Below are 19,868 nucleotides of genomic sequence, written 5' to 3'. Positions count from 1 at the left end.
ACCATTTCTGCTTCAGATTGCTCCAGCTGTGTGTGGAACGATTCTCCGAAAGGGTGTGGGGGGGGGGGGGGGGGGGTTGGGGGGCGGGGCAATATTAGTGAATTTGTGCCAGCAGATATATAATGTGGGCCGCTTTACTGAAAAATTTCCGGAAAGTTCCTCTGTGCTTTTTTTCTGTGCTGTCTTGATAATGGAATAGAATGGAAGAACCTCACCTACAAGGTAATACAAATATTGTCAAATATACGTCTTTGCAATATACATCTCAAATATACGTCTTTGCAAAGTGATACAAATATTATCAAAGCAGGATGACGGAAGCACACATCTGTGGCTTGGACAGGGTTGTTGTGTTCAAAAAAAAAAGAATTCCTTACATCACCAAAACCTCCTCACCCCCAGCTATAAATATCCTGGCTTAGCTCGTAGCTGTCTCACACACAGGAAGTAGCAGGCATATTGTAAATTAAACTCTGAAGCCAATGGTGTGACCCCCCTTCACGAGAGCCTGTGTCTGCCACAGTCTATAGTTAGCAGTGAGCAGCCTGAGACATGCGAAGCCCCTGATTGGGTGAAAGTGGCAGCCCGAGCTATCCGAGGCCTCTGATTGGGCAGAAGCAGAAGTGGTGTCCTGAGCCAAGATGTATTCCTGGGCTCACTTTAAGTGGCTGGGCCCATGCCAGCGTCCGCATCAAGAGCCTCGCACCAGTTCTCCCACTCCGCCCGCCCGCCCGCCCGCTCGTACGAGTTCAACAATCTTCATTGAGCCAGAAGTTGGCGGTAACAAATGCCAGCACACCCTGCCCCCCCCCCCCCCCCCACCCGAGGACCTAACGGCACCTCTGGCCAAAGGGCTCACTCGCTGGAACAGAGAGGTCATAGGTCAAGGGGAGGCTCTCCTACCCGCGCTAGTGGCTTTTAGCGAACCGTTAGCACGCTAAAGCCCTTCGTAATGAGCTCGGCTACAAGCCAACTTTAGCTTTTTTTGGTCCCAGCTGCCCCGCGATTTAAGCGGAGGGTCCCCAGCCTCCCCGTCGTTACCATGCTAATCCCTCTCCGAAACGACTTCCCGGTCCCCCCCCCTAACTGTACCACTGAGCGCCTGCATCTCATCCAGAACGCGGCTGCATGACTAGCACGTTCCCAAGCGTGCTCACCTGACAACCCCCTCCTCATCTCTCTCCGCAATTAGCATTATGGTTTCCGGTTAGCATAGTTAGCATACATTTAGCGCGGGTGCTCGTTGGCCTGGAAACACTGCTAGTCAGGTCCGGCACCGTCGCTCATTAAAGTCTCTTTGGATAAGTGTATCTGCTGATTGAACGTAACGTGATGGTTACGAAGCCGCTGCCTGGCGGATCGGTTGTTTTTAGTGCGGGTGACGGCGGTATTCAGTTGTACAGCATGGTCTCCAACAGGGGGCAGCACTCCCTCCTCACACAGGGTTTCTGTTTACTGACAATGCATGATTTTTTCGAAATTTTTGATGCTTTAACTGAGAAAAAGGTCTTCAGTTTTGTCAGGGAAATGAATTACAGCCATTAAAATTACTGTGTTTGTTCCCAGTTCCAAAATACTATTATGTGTGCACTTCTGATTGTTAGATGGGTTATGGAAGCTCTATGATCATGGACCACTCTAGTGCACAGATTGTGGTAGCTTTGTAACCACGGCCCCATATAGTAGAAGAATTACGGTAGCTCTGTGACCATGGCCCACTCTAGTAGCAGAATTATGGTAGCTCTGCAATCGTGGCTGTCTCTGGTAGAGGCAGCAGATAGGCAGTTCTTTTCGTAAATATTTGATTTCCGTGCTGGCCTGAGGTCATGGCTTGGCACCCTGTTCGTGATCCACCTTACTGCCAAAACAGAGACTGTGTTGAAGTGTAAGATGGAGCACCAAATTGTTGTGAGCCCCCAGAAACACAAGCTCAGAAACCTGCTGAACTACAAAATCAGGATCATTGAACAGGTCTGTTTTGAGACATGGGAAGCATAAAGGTATTTGATATTTTTGTGCCGTTTATCTGAGGAAGAGGCAGGTCCAGGCTGAGGGTTCTTGAATCCTGCTGGTGTCGGGGTTACTGTTCTGTCATTGTCAGTCACACCTGGAACTCGCTGTGAGGTCACTTCCTGTCTGAATTATGACCTGGGGAGATCGATAAGGAAATGAGGCTGAAGAGTCGTTAGCAGACTGGTTCAGCAACTGTAACTGTTTTACCGCAGCCTTGTACCCCACCCCCACCCCACCCCCACCCCCACAAACACACGCACCATTGCCGATAAAGAGTCTCTCACCTTAGGGGGCTGATGTCATACCTCTCCTGACCCTGAGGAGTGGCATCAGCTTATCTCCCTGGCGATGATGATGATGACATCATGCCCAGAGGAGACAAGGATCATAAATGGCATCAGTGCCAGGGTGAGTCCTTGTCTTTGAGTTCTGACAGGAAATGGTGTGGTGTCATCCCACCAACCAGTCTGGCTGTGTCTAACATGCGTAATAAACAATGGATAGGCACACCATGAAGCTCTAACCTTATCCAACATTCTCTAGATCGTAAACATGCTTTAAATCAGCAAATCCTCATTTATTTTTTTTCAAAACGCACGTTTTGAGAGTCCAAGGGAATGTGGAGTCAGGCACGGTTCCACCCTGGTGCGGCAAGTGGGAGGATAAAGGAAGGGCAAAGGTCATCCTTTTGGACTCCTGGGAATGTGTGAGAGAGATAGAGAGAGACAGATAGACAAAGAGAGAGAGAGAGAGAGGAAGAGAGAGAGAGAGAAACACACATTCACGCGTACGGGCAGTATTTTCTAACTCCTCGTTGTCTTTGGGAAGTTTGGTGCCTGGAGCCAGAGGCCTGGGTGGAAGGCTTGAGAATTCCACGCAGTGCATACTTCAGTTGAAACTTATTCTCCACCCTTCAGTACCTTTTTGCCCGAAGGAACTTCCCTTCGGCCTTGACGCGAGCGAGCTCCTGTCCCGTCGCTCCTGTCCTCTTGCCCTCCGCAGGCCTTGCGCAGCGACGTCGGGTTTTTCGCTCGAAAGCCCGAAGCTCGCTAGATCCATACGGGTTTAACGACAAATCAGTCTGTGCCGAGTTCGCCCGGCGATATCATCTATCACATTTCACATCAATCACATTTCACATCAATCACATTTCACATCAATCACATTTCCAGATCAAACCCCTTTTAACGTTTGTGAATGAACCGTGAACACCGTGTTCTGGCAGTCTGATTGGAGTGGACGTGATTGCAGCTGTCGCATCTTCATTTATTCCAGAGAAAGTAGACTGCACGCGCTCTGTTTGCCTCAGTTTACTGAACGAAACGCCGCCGACGTTTTGTTTTTGTGCGCCTTTGTCAGCGTTGCGATGTCGGTTGCAAAACATGCGCTTGGGCCCGTACAGAGAATACAACCGATTAAAATGCCGAGCCTCTGTTTGAAAAATAAAGAACAACGTAAACGAAAGCAGCCGGCTCAGAGGTCCGACAAAAAAAGCAAGAGGCAGCTTTGTTCGGCATTAAAAGTTTGCAACATACTGTGCCGCTCTGCTTCCTGCCGAATGTAAACATGTCAAGAAACTCGCGCTGTTTTCCGGAGCGCGAGGGAATCGTCGGGATTCCAAGATTGAGCGGCTTTTTGAACAGGGGGCTTTAATCCCCCCCCCCCCCGCGTTCGGAGGCCGGCTCCCCGCGGTACGTCTCCTCCGGCTTCTTCTTCTTTAAGGATTTCAGTTCCTCTGCGCCCCGCGTCGCGGTCGGAGTCTCCGCCAATTTCGGAAAGGGTGCTCCGGATCGGGCGTGACGCTCCGTTCGCGGGAGGTTCCCCCTCCCGCCTTCCTTCGCCGTAACCGGGGAAACCGTCTCCGTGGCGATTCGTGCCGGCGGCGCTCATGAAGCCGCGCCGGGGGCGCGCGCGGGGGGTGTGGGGACACGGGGGCGGCGGATCGGACCTGGAGGTCCTCTACCTGAGAGTCGCCGACAGGATCAGGAGTTTCAAGAGCAGCATGAACCTCAGTAAGTCCCTCATCCCCATAGTGATATTCTAATATAATATACAAAAGGTTCAATATATAAGCTTACTCTACAGGGTTGGAGTCCTGATCGATGTGGTCACTTCTGGCACTACGATCCTTACTTCACTCTAGTGTTTCTTTTGCACCTGTACATCATGAACCAATGCACTTGTTGTACGTCGCTCTGGATAAGAGCGTCTGCTAAATGCCTGTAATGTAATGTAATGTAATATCGTAATAAATAATATTTTTAGAGTAGTCTTAGTCTTATTCTTATTTTCATTCTTAGTCTTGTTCCTTAATAGTGGGTCAAGTCTCCTGAACGAGTTGGAAATGCTACCTCTCATGTTTACTCAGAAATCAGGGTCTTAATTTACCAGTCCACGGTTGACACCTGTTACACAGGCATGTGTACAGACCTGTCAGAATCGGTTCATTTTGAAAGCAGGGGTTAGTTCTCAGTGCGGTTCGCGTCAGCGTTTTGCCTCGTGACTGTCAGACCACTCCATTCAGCCTGAGCTGTTTGTAATAGGTTTACCTGCATTCCTTTGCCGTAGGGGGCTAAAGAAGCATGGAGCTAAATCTGCTTAGTTTCATTCTTATGGTTGGAAGGCCCCCCTCGTCCACCTTGCTGTCCTTTGATTTGCCTGAGCGATTCCCACACCTGGCACATAGATGAGCTTTTTAAACCTGCCAATCAGTCACCACAGCTGGGATAGATTAGAGATACTCAGGACCAGTAGTACTGCTGGTCTGCATTCCTCCTGTCCAATCAGGGACCGAGTTAATCCTGACGCACCAGGTGAGTGTAATTTCTGTGCAAGTGTCGTTATTGGACTGTGGACGACCGGGCAGTCGAGGGAACCTGCAGTACTACCGGCCCCTGGGGGCCAGGTTTGGGTGTCCCTTTCTTAGACCTTGGAACCTTCTGAGTTCTCAAACTTTAGCTGCAGAAGACCCACAGCAAAATGGAAGTATCATTTTCATGTACCTTTTTAGGAACGTTTTGTACATATGCTCAAATTTCATAAATGATTTACATGTATATGTAGACATTGTCAGACAACCTTGTCCAGAGTGACTTTTAGGAGTGCATAATTAAACGACTAGATTCCGGCAACTTCCGTCCGTTGTGTACTTGGCTGTCTATAGCGGCAGTGTCAGGCTGTCTTAACGTGTCACGTCAGACATTCCTCTAGTTCCCCAAACTCGCCCGGCCGTCTGCCCTGCGACGTCACCAACGTCGGCCGTTCCCGTGGCGACAGGCGACGTGGAAACGGGGTCCCCCGCTCAGTCGAACGGTCCCACGAGGACGACGGTGTCATCGTGTTTGTCCTGGGCCGTGCCCGACAGCTGGAGCGAAGACGCGGTTTTCGTTTTTCCGACTGACAGGTTTATTGAGACAGCTGTGGATCCGTGTGTACTCTCAGTCTTGAACCACGCAGGGAGGGATGATCGCAACGTAAATATCGGACGGCAAACAACCCTCTGGCGAAAAGTCGAACTTCCCTGTCGCTAAGGCACATTTTGTCCTCCTGGAAAAAAAAGTCTAAAACAGGCGCAGACACAACAGGCTGTCGTTCTTAAAACCGTGTTGTGTTAAATTAACCAGAGTCTAAACCAAAGCCCTTTTCTGAGTGTTTACGAGCAGAGCTTTTTGAGAAAATGAGACGAATTGTCATGAGCGATGTCATGTCGGAATGAAAAAGAAAAACAAACGTCCAGCGCCATTACCGAGGCTAACCTCCTCCGGTGGCAATTGGCTGTGAGAATCAAAAGGTTCAAACAATCAGTCACGCTATTGGGCTGCCCCAAGGTCACCTGACCTGCTGAGTGACGCAGCAGCCAATGAGATGAAAGCCACTGGAGGTAAAATGATTTCCTTGTCCACACTCAAGGCAAGAGCCAAATGATCAAAAAGATGAAAAGCAAATGTTGGCTTCACTCCAGAAATTGAGCTGGCTGGTGTCATATGAGGACAATTGCTTAGCAAATGCAGCCTCTTCTTTTGCACAGTGGAGAATGGAGAAAGAGTTCAATGTTGAACTAATTTAGGACTGAATCTATGCGCGTTGATTTGTATTTAGCAGAAAATGGGATAATTCATTTTCTGATAGCTTTTTTTGTGTAATGTAATTACAATTTGTTCATTAATTATTACACAGTTGCTCAGGTGTCAGTTTCCCTTTATTAATCTGCTGGATAGTTCTATGCATCTTTTCATGTTTACTTTTTTTTTTTCAGTCCCCAGCTGTTCCCAAGCTAATAGTAATACATCTATATTTTATATGTACTTTTTATATCCAAATATGTAATTGAACTAAAAAAAAAAAAAAAAAAGAAACACCGCAGGGAAGATATGCGGTAGTCGGTCGAAATTTACACTTTAAAGGGAATAGAGAATGAGAATGTCACGGCAGTGCAGCTGCATCGCAGAGCATTCAGTCGGTATGTTTTAGCTCTCATTGTTGCGTTGTGGAATGAAGGCAATCGGAAGGGGCGTACTGTCAGAATGGGCTGGGTCATATGCGTTTACACGGTTACATAAGATGGACTTACTGCATTCCTGTGTTAAATCCATATTTAGCAAACAAGGATGCTGCTGTGTTTCAATGAGAATTGAGCAAGCAGCAAAAGTGTAAAATTTCTCTTAAATCATTTTTTTCAATCAGTTTTTTTGGAGAACGCACGGCGTCTCTCGAAACGTCGTCTGACGTGGCGGCGCGTTGTGTTTTCAGAGGAGGAGCTGCGAAAGATTCGGGAAGAGACGAACATCGAGGGCCTGAAGCAGGAGCTGGAGAAGGAGCGGGGAAAGAGGCTCGACCTGGAGCAGAAGATGAACGAGGTGCTCAAAACCAGGTGAGAGAGAGAGAGAGAGAGCCCCTCTGCTACTGCCCTGCTTCTGTGTCTACTGCACCCCGCATTACAGACCAAACCGATAACAAACCCTGGGGCCCATCCACACACTGGAACAGAGCCTTAACAGATACCAGACCATGGGGCCCATCCACACACTGGAACAGATACCAGGCCTTGGGGCCCATCCACACACTGGAGCAGAGCCTTAACAGATACCAGACCATGGGGCCCATCCACACACTGGAACAGAGCCTTAACAGATACCAGACCATGGGGCCCATCCACACACTGGAACAGAGCCTCAACAGATACCAGACCATGGGGCCCATCCACACACTGGAACAGAGCCTTAACAGATACCAGACCATGGGGCCCATCCACACACTGGAACAGAGCCTTAACAGATACCAGACCATGGGGCCCATCCACACACTGGAGCAGAGCCTTAACAGATACCAGACCATGGGGCCCATCCACACACTGGAGCAGAGCCTTAACAGATACCAGACCATGGGGCCCATCCACACACTGGAGCAGAGCCTTAACAGATACCAGACCATGGGGCCCATCCACACACTGGAACAGAGCCTTAACAGATACCAGACCATGGGGCCCATCCACACACTGGAGCAGAGCCTTAACAGATACCAGACCATGGGGCCCATCCACACACTGGAACAGAGCCTTAACAGATACCAGACCGTGGGGCCCATCCACACACTGGAACAGAGCCTTAACAGATACCAGACCGTGGGGCCCATCCACACACTGGAGCAGAGCCTTAACAGATACTAGACCATGGGGCCCATCCACACACTGGAACAGAGCCTTAACAGATACCAGACCATGGGGCCCATCCACACACTGGAACAGAGCCTTAACAGATACCAGACCATGGGGCCCATCCACACACTGGTACAGAGCCTTAACAGATACCAGATCATGGGGCCCATCCACACACTGGAACAGAGCCTTAACAGATACCAGACCATGGGGCCCATCCACACACTGGAACAGCCTTAACAGATACCAGACCATGGGGCCCATCCACACACTGGAACAGAGCCTTAACAGATACCAGACCATGGGGCCCATCCACACACTGGTACACAGCCTTATAACAGATACCAGACCATGGGGCCCATCCACACACTGGATCAGAGCCTTAACAGATACCAGACCATGGGGCCCCATCCACACACTGGAACAGATCCTTAACAGATACCAGACCATGGGGCCCATCCACACACTGGAACAGAGCCTTAACAGATACCAGATCATGGGGCCCATCCACACACTGGAACAGAGCCTTAACAGATACCAGACCATGGGGCCTAATCCACACACTGGAACAGAGCCTTAACAGATACCAGACCATGGGGCCCATCCACACACTGGAACAGAGCCTTATAACAGATACCAGACCATGGGGCCCACCCACACACTGTTAACTTCATTTCCAACATGTCCGATCTCTGTTCCTCTTAGACTGGAAGACTCGCCGCCCCAGGCCCCTAAATCACCAGCTGCCAACGGGACAGGTAACGAGGAACGCCGTCGCCACGGGAGCACGTGGGGTCACCTCAAACCCCGAAAAAACACACCTCACTCAACAGCCAGAGCAGGGCTGCCCAACCCTGTTCCTGGAGATCTACCCTCTTGTGTGCCAAATTAAGGTTAAAATGAAAACCTACAGGTCGGTACATGCAAATCTCCAGGAACAGGTTTGGGAACCCCTGCTGCAGTGTTAAACTGTCAGTTTTCCCACTTGGTGCAGTTTAGTTTCAGAATTGCATATTTATAGACACAAACACACACACACAAATATGTAGAAAATTACTTTAGATTGACAGTTTTTTTTTGTTGTTTTTTAAAAAAAATTTTTGCTTTTCTTAGTCATCATACTTTTCAGCCATTAGCCCAAGATGTTGTATGAGTACCAGAAGTGCACGTCGCTTTGGATGAAAGCGTCTGCTAAATAAATGTAATGTAATGTAATGTAATGTAGAAGTCCCCCCTGGCTCAGAAGCGTGACCCGGTGGTCGAGGTCTTTGCGGTGGGCGGGGCAGTACCGGGGCTTAGCGAAGGCGGCTCTGGAGGCCCCTGAATGCCGTGTGTGTGTGTCTGCAGCGGACGCCCAGCGCGACACGTTCTGCTCGCGCACGCAGAAGTGGCTGCGCGACAAGCTGGGTGCCTACCTGGAGGACTTCCGCTTCCAGCCAGAAGAGAGCGCCGTGGAGCCGGACGAGCCACTCAGCGCTAAACGGTGAGAGAGGGGTCGGCGCGGGTGCCGTCTTTCACCGTAGAATGCTTACGTTGAATCGCCATGGCGTTTTTGTGGTGCCGCGGGCCTGTGAGAAGGTTGTAGGAAATGCCCGTAACTTCCGCAGAAGCACTGTGAAAAGTGCAGCTACCATAGAGGTTTTTTTTCTAGAACGGTTAAACGTGAAGGAGAATTGGGATGGCGTCCAAATGCAAGTGGGAGGTTATGAAGAAATTACTGGACTTTGAACTTTTTTTTTTTTCTCCCAATCTTTTCAATTTATTCCTTCAATATCCCATAACGTTCACCTGTGTAACGTAATTATACGAAAGGAGTGCGATTCTGCCTTCATTTAAAATGATTCAACCTGAATATAAAATGCAAGTAGACAATAGCTAGAAAATACAATTTGGAACAATTCTACAAAATGATTCTTCCTGCCATTATCGTTGCTAATTGTCTGCCTTCTCGATGAGTGGAGCATTATGGGAAATGGATGGAGTGTCAGGCTTGTTACCTTGTTTGGTTCTCAAACTCTGTCCTGGAGACCCCTGTGTACACTGGCTTTTGCTACAGCCAGTCTGTTGCTCAATTAAGGTTGTTTAAGTTCTTTCATAATTTCTTCCTTAAACGTGTTGACACAATGCAGGTTTGTCTCGTTGCCGTTTGCTTTTTTTTTAAATTCTTCATTATCTGTCAAATGGCCAGGTGTCCACACTTTCACCAATTAGGAGCCTGTTGAGTCGCCTCAGTCTTTAATTTGATCAGTTAAAAATGTTGTACCTCTTTCTACGTAGCACACTGTGACTATGGGACTTTTATTCTTCATGCCACGGGTGCCTAGTTTGGGTATAATGCAGTTTAAGTGGGTAAACAATTCCTGAAAACATGAAAAGAGTAATTAAGAAAAATACTGGGATTGCAGTTGTGGTTGGAACAGAAACCAGCCGACACAGGAGTACTTCAGGACCGAGTCTGACAACCACTTGTTTAGAGAAACCTATCTAGTGTAATTCTGAAGTCATTTCCCAATGTATAAATTAGCATCAGGGCGCGCTGCACTTACATACCCATTATCTGTTTCTTGCTTTCGTTTGTAAGTGTCCTATTTATCCAGGACTGAAAGCCCCATTTAACTCTGTTCTTAAAGTGGGCCTTGGCCAACGGAACAGCGTACAGGAGTACATATAGACATGACTAAACCAGCCGCTATTAAAAAAATGACGTTTGCAGATCAATGCAAACTATTTCAGCGCCTGTGCGTTTTAGTGCTCGTCTGGTCAAAGCTCTCGCCAGGCCGCCGCGGTGCCCTGTGGCTACCTCATCGCGGGACGGAGACGGCCAACGGCCTGCCCACTTAAACCGTAAACCATTTTACGGTCGACATTAAAAGCGAGCTAATCACCCCCCTTTCCTCTGCACTTCCTGCACCGTTAGCTTAACGCCTTGGCCGTAGGAGTCATCGCTTCCCCGGCTCTGTTGCAGTTTACGCTCGTAACCGACGGTGGAGAGAGGGGTTTTAAACTGGACCGTCTTTAATGGCGTTCGCGTACGACCGTAAATTTTTTACGGGACGTAAAACAAACGGTGGAGTCACACCAGGACGGGGTGGAGGGGGGGGAGAGAGAGAGAGAGAGTCGATTTGCCCCCGAAATCTCCGGGTTGGATGAGTTCACAGAAGCGCTGAGGGCATGATCTAGGCTACGGTCTTATTGGCTCGTTCGCAGGGCCAAGACTGAAAGGGAAGTCACGTCAATCGCCGCTCGAGGCTGTGCAGTTCATGCGCCGGGGGGCGAGTCTGCCCCCTGGTGGCAGTGTGCACACACAGCAGATGAAGCCAGCCCGGGTGCTGCGTTTTCCAGTTTAGTGACTTGGTAGATGCTTTAGCCAAACATCTCACAAAAGTGCACTTCCTCACTGCATCTGACATCCCGGTTTCTTGACTGTTGAGGCCCAACCCCTTGGAATCATGGGTAACGAGATTAGAAAAAGGCAATGTGGGTTCATGAAAGGACTTACAGTATCCAGTTTCTACAGTCAGGACAGCCAAGCTGAGCGGTTAGCTTTAGCGAGTCTGTGCCACAGGCCCTTTTCTGTTCAGGTTCCCCCACAGTTCAGGCCTCGTGGCAGCCAGCGCCACTCAAACGCTAGCTGCCTCCATCGCTATTTTGACTGGAGGCTACCGGCGGTTAGCCCGCCCTTGACCGTGACCCTTTACCCCGACTGGCCCATTGACGACCGAGGGTAGCCCAGAGGCGTAGGCGCGACGCGTTGAGAAAACCCCAGGAAAAGCAATGCTAGCCAGGCGTTAGCGTGGCTAATGCTAACGAGAGGGAGAGACGGACTTCGCCACATTCTCGCCGTGGCTCAAGGTGTCCCTCTGCCTCCGAGAATAACCCCGCCCTCTGCTTTTCCTTTCAGGCTAACGGAGAACATGCGACGACTCAGTGAGTACTGCCCAGCCGTACGCTCGGCGTTACACACAAAACTGCACCGTCACTCAGTGATTTACACTCGCTCCTCTCCATTTCCTTGTCAGCGACGACGCTTTGTGACATCACAGTTGGTGTGTGAGGTCACTGGGCGTGGTTAATCCTCATTGAAGCTAATACTGTTCAGAGACTGGTCCACCCTTAATGCTTCCGTGGTAACCGTTAATGGAGTTGCTCATGCTTAAATTGGTTTGTCAGATGTGAGTGCAATGGGGGAGTGTGGGTTAGGTGCATACTTCTGCTCGTGTTTCTTTGCAGAGAGAGGCGTCAAGCCTGTCACTAGCTTCCTAAGGAACCTCTCTGCCTTATCGAGCTGGCACTCTGTGTACACGTCAGCGATCGCCTTCATAGTGAGTATGCTGCGCACACACACACACACACACGTGCACACACACACACACACAGCCTTATTTTCGGTGCAATTGTTCATTCATTGGAAGTAAAGAGTGTGGACACCGTCTAATTATGTTGTTGTGTTGAGGGTGATTATGAGTGCTGTATCTCTGTCTCAGATATACACTAATTAGAGTGCTGTTTCTCGCTCTCAGATCTACACTAATTAGAGTGCTTTATCTCTCTTTCTCTCTCAGATCTACACTAATTAGACTGCTGTATCTCTCTCTCAGGTCTACACTATTTAGGGTGCTATATCTCTTTTTCAGATCTGCACCAATTACAGTGTCGTATCTCTCTCTCAGATGTACACTAACTAGAGTGCTGTACCTCTCTCTCTCAGGTCTACATGAACGCTGCTTGGCATGGCTGGGCCATCCCTTTGTTCCTGTCCCTCGCCATCCTGAGGTTGTCCTTAAATTACCTCATCTCAAGGTAACCCCCGAGCCCGGCACGTTCCGGCATGTTCCGGCGCAGCCCGGGGGCATCCCGGATCACGTTCCCGCAGTCCTCCGATTGGCCAGTATTATAACGGTACTTTATTTGTGGATTTGCTTGCCAAAAAAAAAAAAAGGATACTTTTTTTGGCCTCATTTTGAAACTTGGGTGTCTGGGAAGGCAAAGCAATTAAAAACGGGAAAGTTTTATTTAGAAGTGTCTGTGGAATGGAGTCTGCTGAAACATCTTGCGAAAGCCATCGCCAGCAACCCCAACAGCTGCATATGATAATCGTAGGTGTTGCTGTTGTTGTGTGTGTGTGTGTGTGTGAGCTTGCATCGCACGCGACTCCATCTTGTGACTGCTCTCTTCTCAGGGGCTGGAGGATCCAGTGGAGTATTGTGCCTGAAGTCTCGGAGCCTGTGGTAAGGCCTACCCTGCGTCATGTGACTTCCTGCCTGGGTCACGTGACTTCCTGCACACGCCTGCCTGGACAGGAAGTGACCTCTATCCACCGTTTTCATTCGTCGATTCTGTTTTCTCTTTTTTGTTTTGCGCAGGAACCACCAAAAGAAGAACTCACCGTGTCGGAGAAGTTCCAGTTAGTCCTGGACGTTGCGCAGAAAGCACAGGTAGCTCAACCCAACCACTTTTTTTTCACTATTTTTGGGTCTGAAGACGGTGATTTCAAGATGGCGTCTTCTCTGAGCTGTTTCTGAAAGGCTGTGAGCCCTAAACGGTGCTGAGGCGCTGCTTAACGCCGATGCTGTCGCGTTTGCGTCCTCATTCGCTCTGACCTGAGCACGTCATTTTGGGGCGACATAGCTCAGGAGGTAAGACCGATTGTCTGGCAGTCGAAGGGTTGCCGGTTCAAAGCCCGCCCTGGGCGTGTCGAAGTGTCCTTGAGCAAGACACCTAACCCCTAACCCCTAACTGCTCTGGCGAATGAGAGCCATCAATTGTAAAGCGCTTTGGATAAAAGCGCTATATAAATGCAGTCCATTTACCATTTACCATTTTCATGCTAATGGAAATGCCATCCTGTTGTAACGGATCAGAAACAGCCGCCGGTATTTTAGGGAAACTGTTTCCCAGCGACGGTTTAAATCGTCTGGCAGGGACAGGACGCGGTTCTGAAGTAAAGCGAGAAATCAACACAGAGATCCGTACATTTTTATTCCATTTCTTGTCCTTTAAATCAATTTCTACACCCCACCTTCTTGTTGTCCTAATCTCGTGAAGCACTTTGAGGTGAGCTCCTTGGAATCGCACCGTGTGAAATAAAGCTAAACGTTGTTACTGTTTATTTGGAGGCAGTTTGTGTCCTGAAGCGGGTTGTGATGCTGCTGTAGAACGAAACACAAGCTCCTCACGCTCGCTGCAGGATCCGTGTTTGCTTTGGCGTTGTTTTTATGACTGTCCTTACGCGTGTGACGCTTCTCCTTCGCAGAACCTTTTTGGCAAGATGGCCGACGTGCTGGAGAAGATTAAGAAGTGAGTGAGCTTCTTTCTCAGATGGCTTTCGAGCGCGATTCTCCTCCTGAGGACGATTAGGGGTGTTTATTTCACGGGTTCAGCTGTGTGTGTGACGGAGTGTAGCACAGTGGGTAAGGAACTGGCCTTGTAACCGAAAGGTCGCAGGTTCGATTCCCGGGTAAGGACACTGCCGTTGTACCCTTGAGCAAGGTACTTAACCTGCATTGCTTCAGTATATATCCAGCTGTATAAATGGATACAATGTAAAATGCTATGTAAAAGTTGTGTGAGTCGCTCTGTATAAGAGCGTCTGCTAAATGCCTGTAATAATGAATAATGTCTGTGGGTACAAGTATGTCGTACCTTTTAGGCACGGGTACTGATCTAAATTTTTGTGTGTGTACGTGTGTGTGTGTGTGTGTGTGTTTCAGCCTCTTCATGTGGGTGCACCCTGAGATCACGCAGAAGCTGTACGTCGCTCTGTGGCTGGCCTTCATCGCGTCCTGCTTCCTCCCCTACAAGCTCGTGGGCTTCATGATTGGTGAGAGAGCGCAGAGCGCAACGTCCTCTCCTTTCGCTCTTATTGGTCGAAACTCGAAGCAGCCGAGTCATTCATAAATCCACTCTGTTAGAGTTTGGTGAATGTCCTCTGGGCTCTTCCGGTAAGTTCCAGAGAGCGTCTAGTTATTTTATTTTTTTGGCTGAAATACAGATTGGACAGTAATTGCATTGCCAAGGGCCAAAAAGAGAACGACAGTTCTCCCCCTAGCATGGGGGGGGGGGTGACGGGCGAGGGGCTGAGCAGGCCGCTCCCTGACCACGCCCCCCCCCCTCCCCGATTCGTGTGTGTCCCGCCCTCAGGGATCTACGCCGGCATCAAGTTCTTCATCATCGACTTCATCTTCAAGAGCTGCCGCAAGCTGCGGGAGAAGTACGACACGCCCTACATCGTGTGGACCCACCTGCCCACCGACCCCCAGCTGAAGGAGCGCTCCAACGCCAACCTGTCCAGACGGGTGAGGAACCCCCCCCCCCCCCCCCACTCCACCCCTCCACCCCCAAACACGCAACCCTCCCACCCCAGACCGAGCACCACTTTTATCTTCGTTTTTAAAGTTTGACATATGACACAGTTCATCATGGGGACAGACCACCAGGTGGCTTTGACCCCTACAGGCTCCTCCCCGTCGCGGTCAGGGCCAATCAGCTTTCTTCCTTCCCTTTTCGGCTTTCAGCTCCAGCCAGTGACGTCGCGCAGCGCCCTGGCGGCCAGCGCTCCCTGCAACATCGGCCGCGAGGAGGAGGGCGGCCGACTTTACAGCACCAAGAAGGGCGCCTTCCACGAAGTGTTCAACCTGTCGGAGAGCGAGCGCCCCCTACCGGGTGAGTGGAGGAAGCGCAGAAAGGTTTCCTTTTTTTAATTTTTTAAAAATTTCTTTTTCTGCAGTTTGTGGGATTGATGTGTATATTTACCAGTGAGAGGGCAGTGAGCTTTCATGAACCCCAAAATGGGCGGGGCTAATGTGGAGCCAAAGTGTCGGTCACTCTCTTGAGCCGATCGAAATGATTTGCCCTCCACATCAAAATGAAACGATTGGTCCCCGCATCCGTGAACATTGTCATTGGTCTTCAGCGGTGCGCTAGTGTGACTCGTCGTTAAGCGGCTGTGTGTGTGTTCTGTGCCCGCAGTGTGTGAGAACGGGTGGCGGTGCTGTCTGATAAACAGAGACAGGAAGATGCCCACCGACTACATCCGCAACGGCGTGCTCTACGTCACAGAGAAGTGAGTCCGCCACACCGCCGGAGTGCAGCACTTACACCGGAAGCTGCTGTGTTGGTGTGTTGTAACACAAGTGACCGGTTTCATTGGCGTTTTAAGATGCCCTAGTGTTGCCCTGCTAAACTTTGGGCCAGTGTATTGTCAGTAGGGCCACAAGCAGCCCTAGCGTTAGGCTGCTAAACTTTGGGCCAGTGTATTGTCAGTAGGGCTACATGCAGTCCTAGCGTTAGCCTGCTGAACTTTGGGCCAGTGTATTGTCAGTAGGGCTACATGCAGTCCTAGCGTTAGCCTGCTGAACTTTGGGCCAGTGTATTGTCAGTAGGGCCACACGCAGCCCTAGCGTTAGCCTGCTAGACTTGGGGCCAGTACGGCCACGCACAGCACTAGTGTTAGCCTGCTAAACTTTGGGCCAGCAGGGCCACACACAGCGCTAGCGTTAGCCTGCTAAACTTTGGGCCAGTAGGGCCACGCACAGCGCTAGTGTTAGCCTGCTAAACTTTGGGCCAGTGGGGCCTCACACAGCCCTAGCATTAGCCTGCTAAACTTTGGGCCTGTGTATTGTCAGTAGGGCCACACGCAGCCCTAGCGTTAGCCAGCTAAACTTTGGGCCAGCAGGGGCCTCACACAGCTCTAGCGTTAGCCTGCTAAACTCTGGGCCAGCAGGGCCACGCGCAGCGCTAGCGTTAGCCTGCTAAACTTTGGGCCAGTGTATTGTCAGTAGGGCCACACGCAGTCCTAGCGTTAGCCTGCTAAACTTTGGGCCAGCGGGGCCACGCGCAGCGCTAGCGTTAGCCTGCTAAACTTGGGGCCAGCAGGGCCACGCGCAGCGCTAGCGTTAGCCTGCTAAACGTTGGGCCAGCAGGGCCACGCGCAGCGCTAGTGTTAGCCTGCTAAACTCGGGGCCAGTGGGGCCTCACACAGCGCTAGCGTTAGCCTGCTAAACTTTGGGCCAGCAGGGCCACGCGCAGCGCTAGCGTTAGCCTGCTAAACTTTGGGCCAGTGGTGCCTCACACAGCGCTAGCGTTAGCCTACTAAACTTTGGGCCAGTGGTGCCTCACACAGCGCTAGCGTTAGCCTGCTAAACTTTGGGCCAGCGGGGCCACGCGCAGCGCTAGCGTTAGCCCGCCGAGGCTCACTTCTCCCTCTGTCCTCCCGTCGTCCAGTTACCTCTGCTTCGAGAGCTCCAGCTCGCGGTCGAGCTCCTACAAGAAGAACAAAGTCATCAAGCTGGAGGACATCACGGACATTCAGAAGGTTTGGTCTTCGGCCCGTTTCCCCCCCCCCCCCAAGCCTCCCGAAACGCCATCTTGCCCCGTCTGTGTACCGTGACGCTTGGCCGTGTGCTGTCCTGTTTGTCTTTCCCTCAGTACAAGGTCCTGTCCGTCCTGCCGGGATCCGGAATGGGGATTTCCGTAGCCACGCCCTCCACCCAGAAGGTAAGCAAACCGAGGGCGCGGGGACTCGACTGTGTTGTCTTGACTCTCCTGTTCCTGCCACAGCGGCTTTATTCATTATTCAAAAGGCTGGCGGTATTTATGGGAAACGCTCTGCTCGTAATGGTGTGATGAAAGCTATCGGCTATTATGATCTCACCAGGATATTACCGCAGGAGAGCGTTTGGGTGACAGACTCTCTCTCTTCCTCCCTCTCTCTCTCTCCCCTCTCTCCCTCCCTCTCTCTCTCTCCCTCCCTTTCTCTCCCTCTCACCCCCCACTCCCCAGCCTATGGTGTTCGGAGCCATGATCCACAGGGACGAGGCCTTCGAGGCCATCTACACGCAGTACTTAAAAATCCTGCCCGTGGTGGCCAACCCGGAGACCTAGCGTCCAGCAGGGGGCGCTCCCCCACCCCCCCAGTCCTCACCGCAAGCCGGGAGGGGGCCGGGGGGGAGGTGGGACGGCAGATTTACACACCCACATTTACGGGAGGCGCACGCCTCTCGTTCGCTACAGGTGGAGGACTCATTTCAACCGATGTTTCTGTTGTGGGGAAGAGGAGGGGGGGTGGTCTGAGAGAACACTGTTATATACTGGATCGTGGTGGGGGGGGGGGGGGTGGCTGGATCTACTCCCCAACCCGGCGGTGCCATCCTTCCTTCCACGGGGATGCGTGATACTCAGACACGTCCGCCAAAAACGCTTCTTTTTTTTTTTTTCTTTTTTTTGGAACAATGGCGGTAAGCCTCCGCCAGGCACCCTCCACGCGCGACGGTGCGCGAGGCGGACCGGAGGCGGAGGCGGAGCCGAGCCCAAAACCGACCCGAAGCCTTTCTCGATTCAAGGCCCTGCCTCGAAGCTGACGTTGCCGTTGCCGCGGGCGACGAACTCGCCGCGTCGGAGAAAGCCGGGGCTTGTTTTTACAGGGGTTGGCGGAGTGCTTCCCGGTGGCGGGGTTTTTAAAGCGCTGAGCTATTTTAAGCAGCGGCTGATTTTTCGTAACGGACGTCGACCAATCGAACGAGCCGATTTACAGAATCCGCTGAAAGCGTTGGCGACGGCGTGGAGCGGCGGCGTCTGTTATCAGTGTCAAAGCTCATTTAGCAGGGAACACATTATCGACCTAAATATAACCTGCTTCTGACGGACACATGAAATAGCACTGATAGCGTAGCATAGGGAAGTGTAGAAATCCTTAATCAACCTGCCATAGGCTACTTAGCACTGCACACAGATTTCCCCGTACAAAAGTGAAATATACTGCCATATATTGTACACTCGTGGACTTTTTTTTGAAAAATATAACAGCGGATATATTTCGCAGCGGTACGTTTCTTTCGAGAAGACGCATTTCAAATATCTGAAAATGGCAGCTTATTTACCCGTATGTTTTCAAGTGGAGCGTTGTCTTGATACATTTCATTTTGTTACGCACTCAGCATTGATCTTGTGGCCGGGGCCGTGTAGACCCTATAGCCGTCTGTCCATCTGTCCATCCCAGTACTGACGCCAGGGTGTGTAAGCTCTAGGGCTCCATCCTGAGTCACTTTCGGCGTGATCTAAGGTTTGGGCTGCTCTTATACGTCGGACGGGTACCCCAAAGTCCTGTTTGTCGACGAAGGGAAATAAGATGATGTGTTCCTTAAAAATCACTATGTGTGTTATAAATGTTTGTTCTGGCAATGCTAACCAAATGGCCTTCATTCTGGGCAGGTCCACACAGTGAATCACCATCCTCGCTAAAGGCTCAATGTTTCCTTTAGGTAAAAAGTAAATCATTTTCTATCAGGAAAGTTCCATGTTTATAATCGCGATTTCAAATCACAAACTCCGTCACTCCGATTATGACTTCTATGGTCAGATTCTATGTACCATTTTCTCTAGACATTTTTGTCATCTGTTTCTATTTGTCTTGCACACACACACTAAGTACCCACATACAATAGAATTATAAGGCTGGAGATCCCTCATATAAAGCATTGATCTGTGGATTCGTGCCTATATTGAACAAGTAGGAGCTATTTTGAGTTAATTGGGGGTGCCTGTATTGGGGTTTAGTTGCCTAATTTTTGGGTCTATACATTCAGGGTGCCATTTTCAGATAGGACTGTTAAATTCACCTCATGTATCATTATTCTGTCAGATCTAGTCATTCATCAATTCATATATCAATGTGGTTGTCTCTGTGATGATATGTGATTGGCTGTTGTGGGTCACATGGTCATGTCAGCTTTGTCAGCCTGTCTGTGTCCTAGTCCAAATGCACTGCACACGCACACTCATCACTCGCTTGCTTAATTCCAAAAAAGGCCCAGGATCATGTCCCCTGTCATGTGACAGTTGTTTTTTTATCATCTGATGCCCTTGACAAACATATTGAAAAAGTCTGTGGTAAAGCCAGCTCCTGATTGGCCAATTAGTGGGGACCTCGTCACACTGTGAAGCAGGCACCTGGTATCAGCTTTTGTTTTCTCTCAAGACCTTACACAAGTAGTGCTTTTTATTTTTTTTGTTCTCAGCTGCAAGTTTTAATTTTTTTTAATAAAAATGCTTTCCTCAAACATTTTTTGTTTGGTGTAACCGGGACTACCGACCTTAACATGGATGCCTTTACTTGAAGCTTTTGTCGTCTTCTTGTTTGGTTTGTTTTAACCTCAGACTTTGAAAGAGTCTGAGCTACCCGCTGCAGCGGTCCGCTGACCAGCCT

The 19,868-nt window shown here is 50.2% G+C and overlaps 1 protein-coding gene across 1 annotated transcript in view; it reads left to right on the top strand.

The window, feature by feature from the left end:
• LOC118218850 (GRAM domain-containing protein 4-like) overlaps positions 1-17,759 on the top strand; it is a 29,918-nt gene extending 12,159 nt beyond the window's left edge. Inside the window, 16 exon segments of the mRNA XM_035401585.1 lie at positions 6,763-6,883; positions 8,372-8,424; positions 9,014-9,149; positions 11,568-11,593; positions 11,897-11,988; positions 12,375-12,466; positions 12,846-12,894; positions 13,030-13,101; positions 13,920-13,963; positions 14,377-14,486; positions 14,807-14,961; positions 15,181-15,328; positions 15,635-15,728; positions 16,889-16,979; positions 17,093-17,161; positions 17,447-17,759. Coding sequence (XP_035257476.1) covers positions 6,763-6,883; positions 8,372-8,424; positions 9,014-9,149; positions 11,568-11,593; positions 11,897-11,988; positions 12,375-12,466; positions 12,846-12,894; positions 13,030-13,101; positions 13,920-13,963; positions 14,377-14,486; positions 14,807-14,961; positions 15,181-15,328; positions 15,635-15,728; positions 16,889-16,979; positions 17,093-17,161; positions 17,447-17,548 — 1,454 coding nt within the window. The 3' untranslated portion in view covers positions 17,549-17,759.
• The last annotated feature ends 2,109 nt before the right edge of the window (positions 17,760-19,868 follow it).

Source organism: Anguilla anguilla, chromosome 19 (genome assembly GCF_013347855.1).
Source record: "Anguilla anguilla isolate fAngAng1 chromosome 19, fAngAng1.pri, whole genome shotgun sequence".
Classification (NCBI taxonomy): Eukaryota; Metazoa; Chordata; class Actinopteri; order Anguilliformes; family Anguillidae; genus Anguilla; species Anguilla anguilla.
This window is presented reverse-complemented; position numbering and strand designations above follow the sequence as displayed.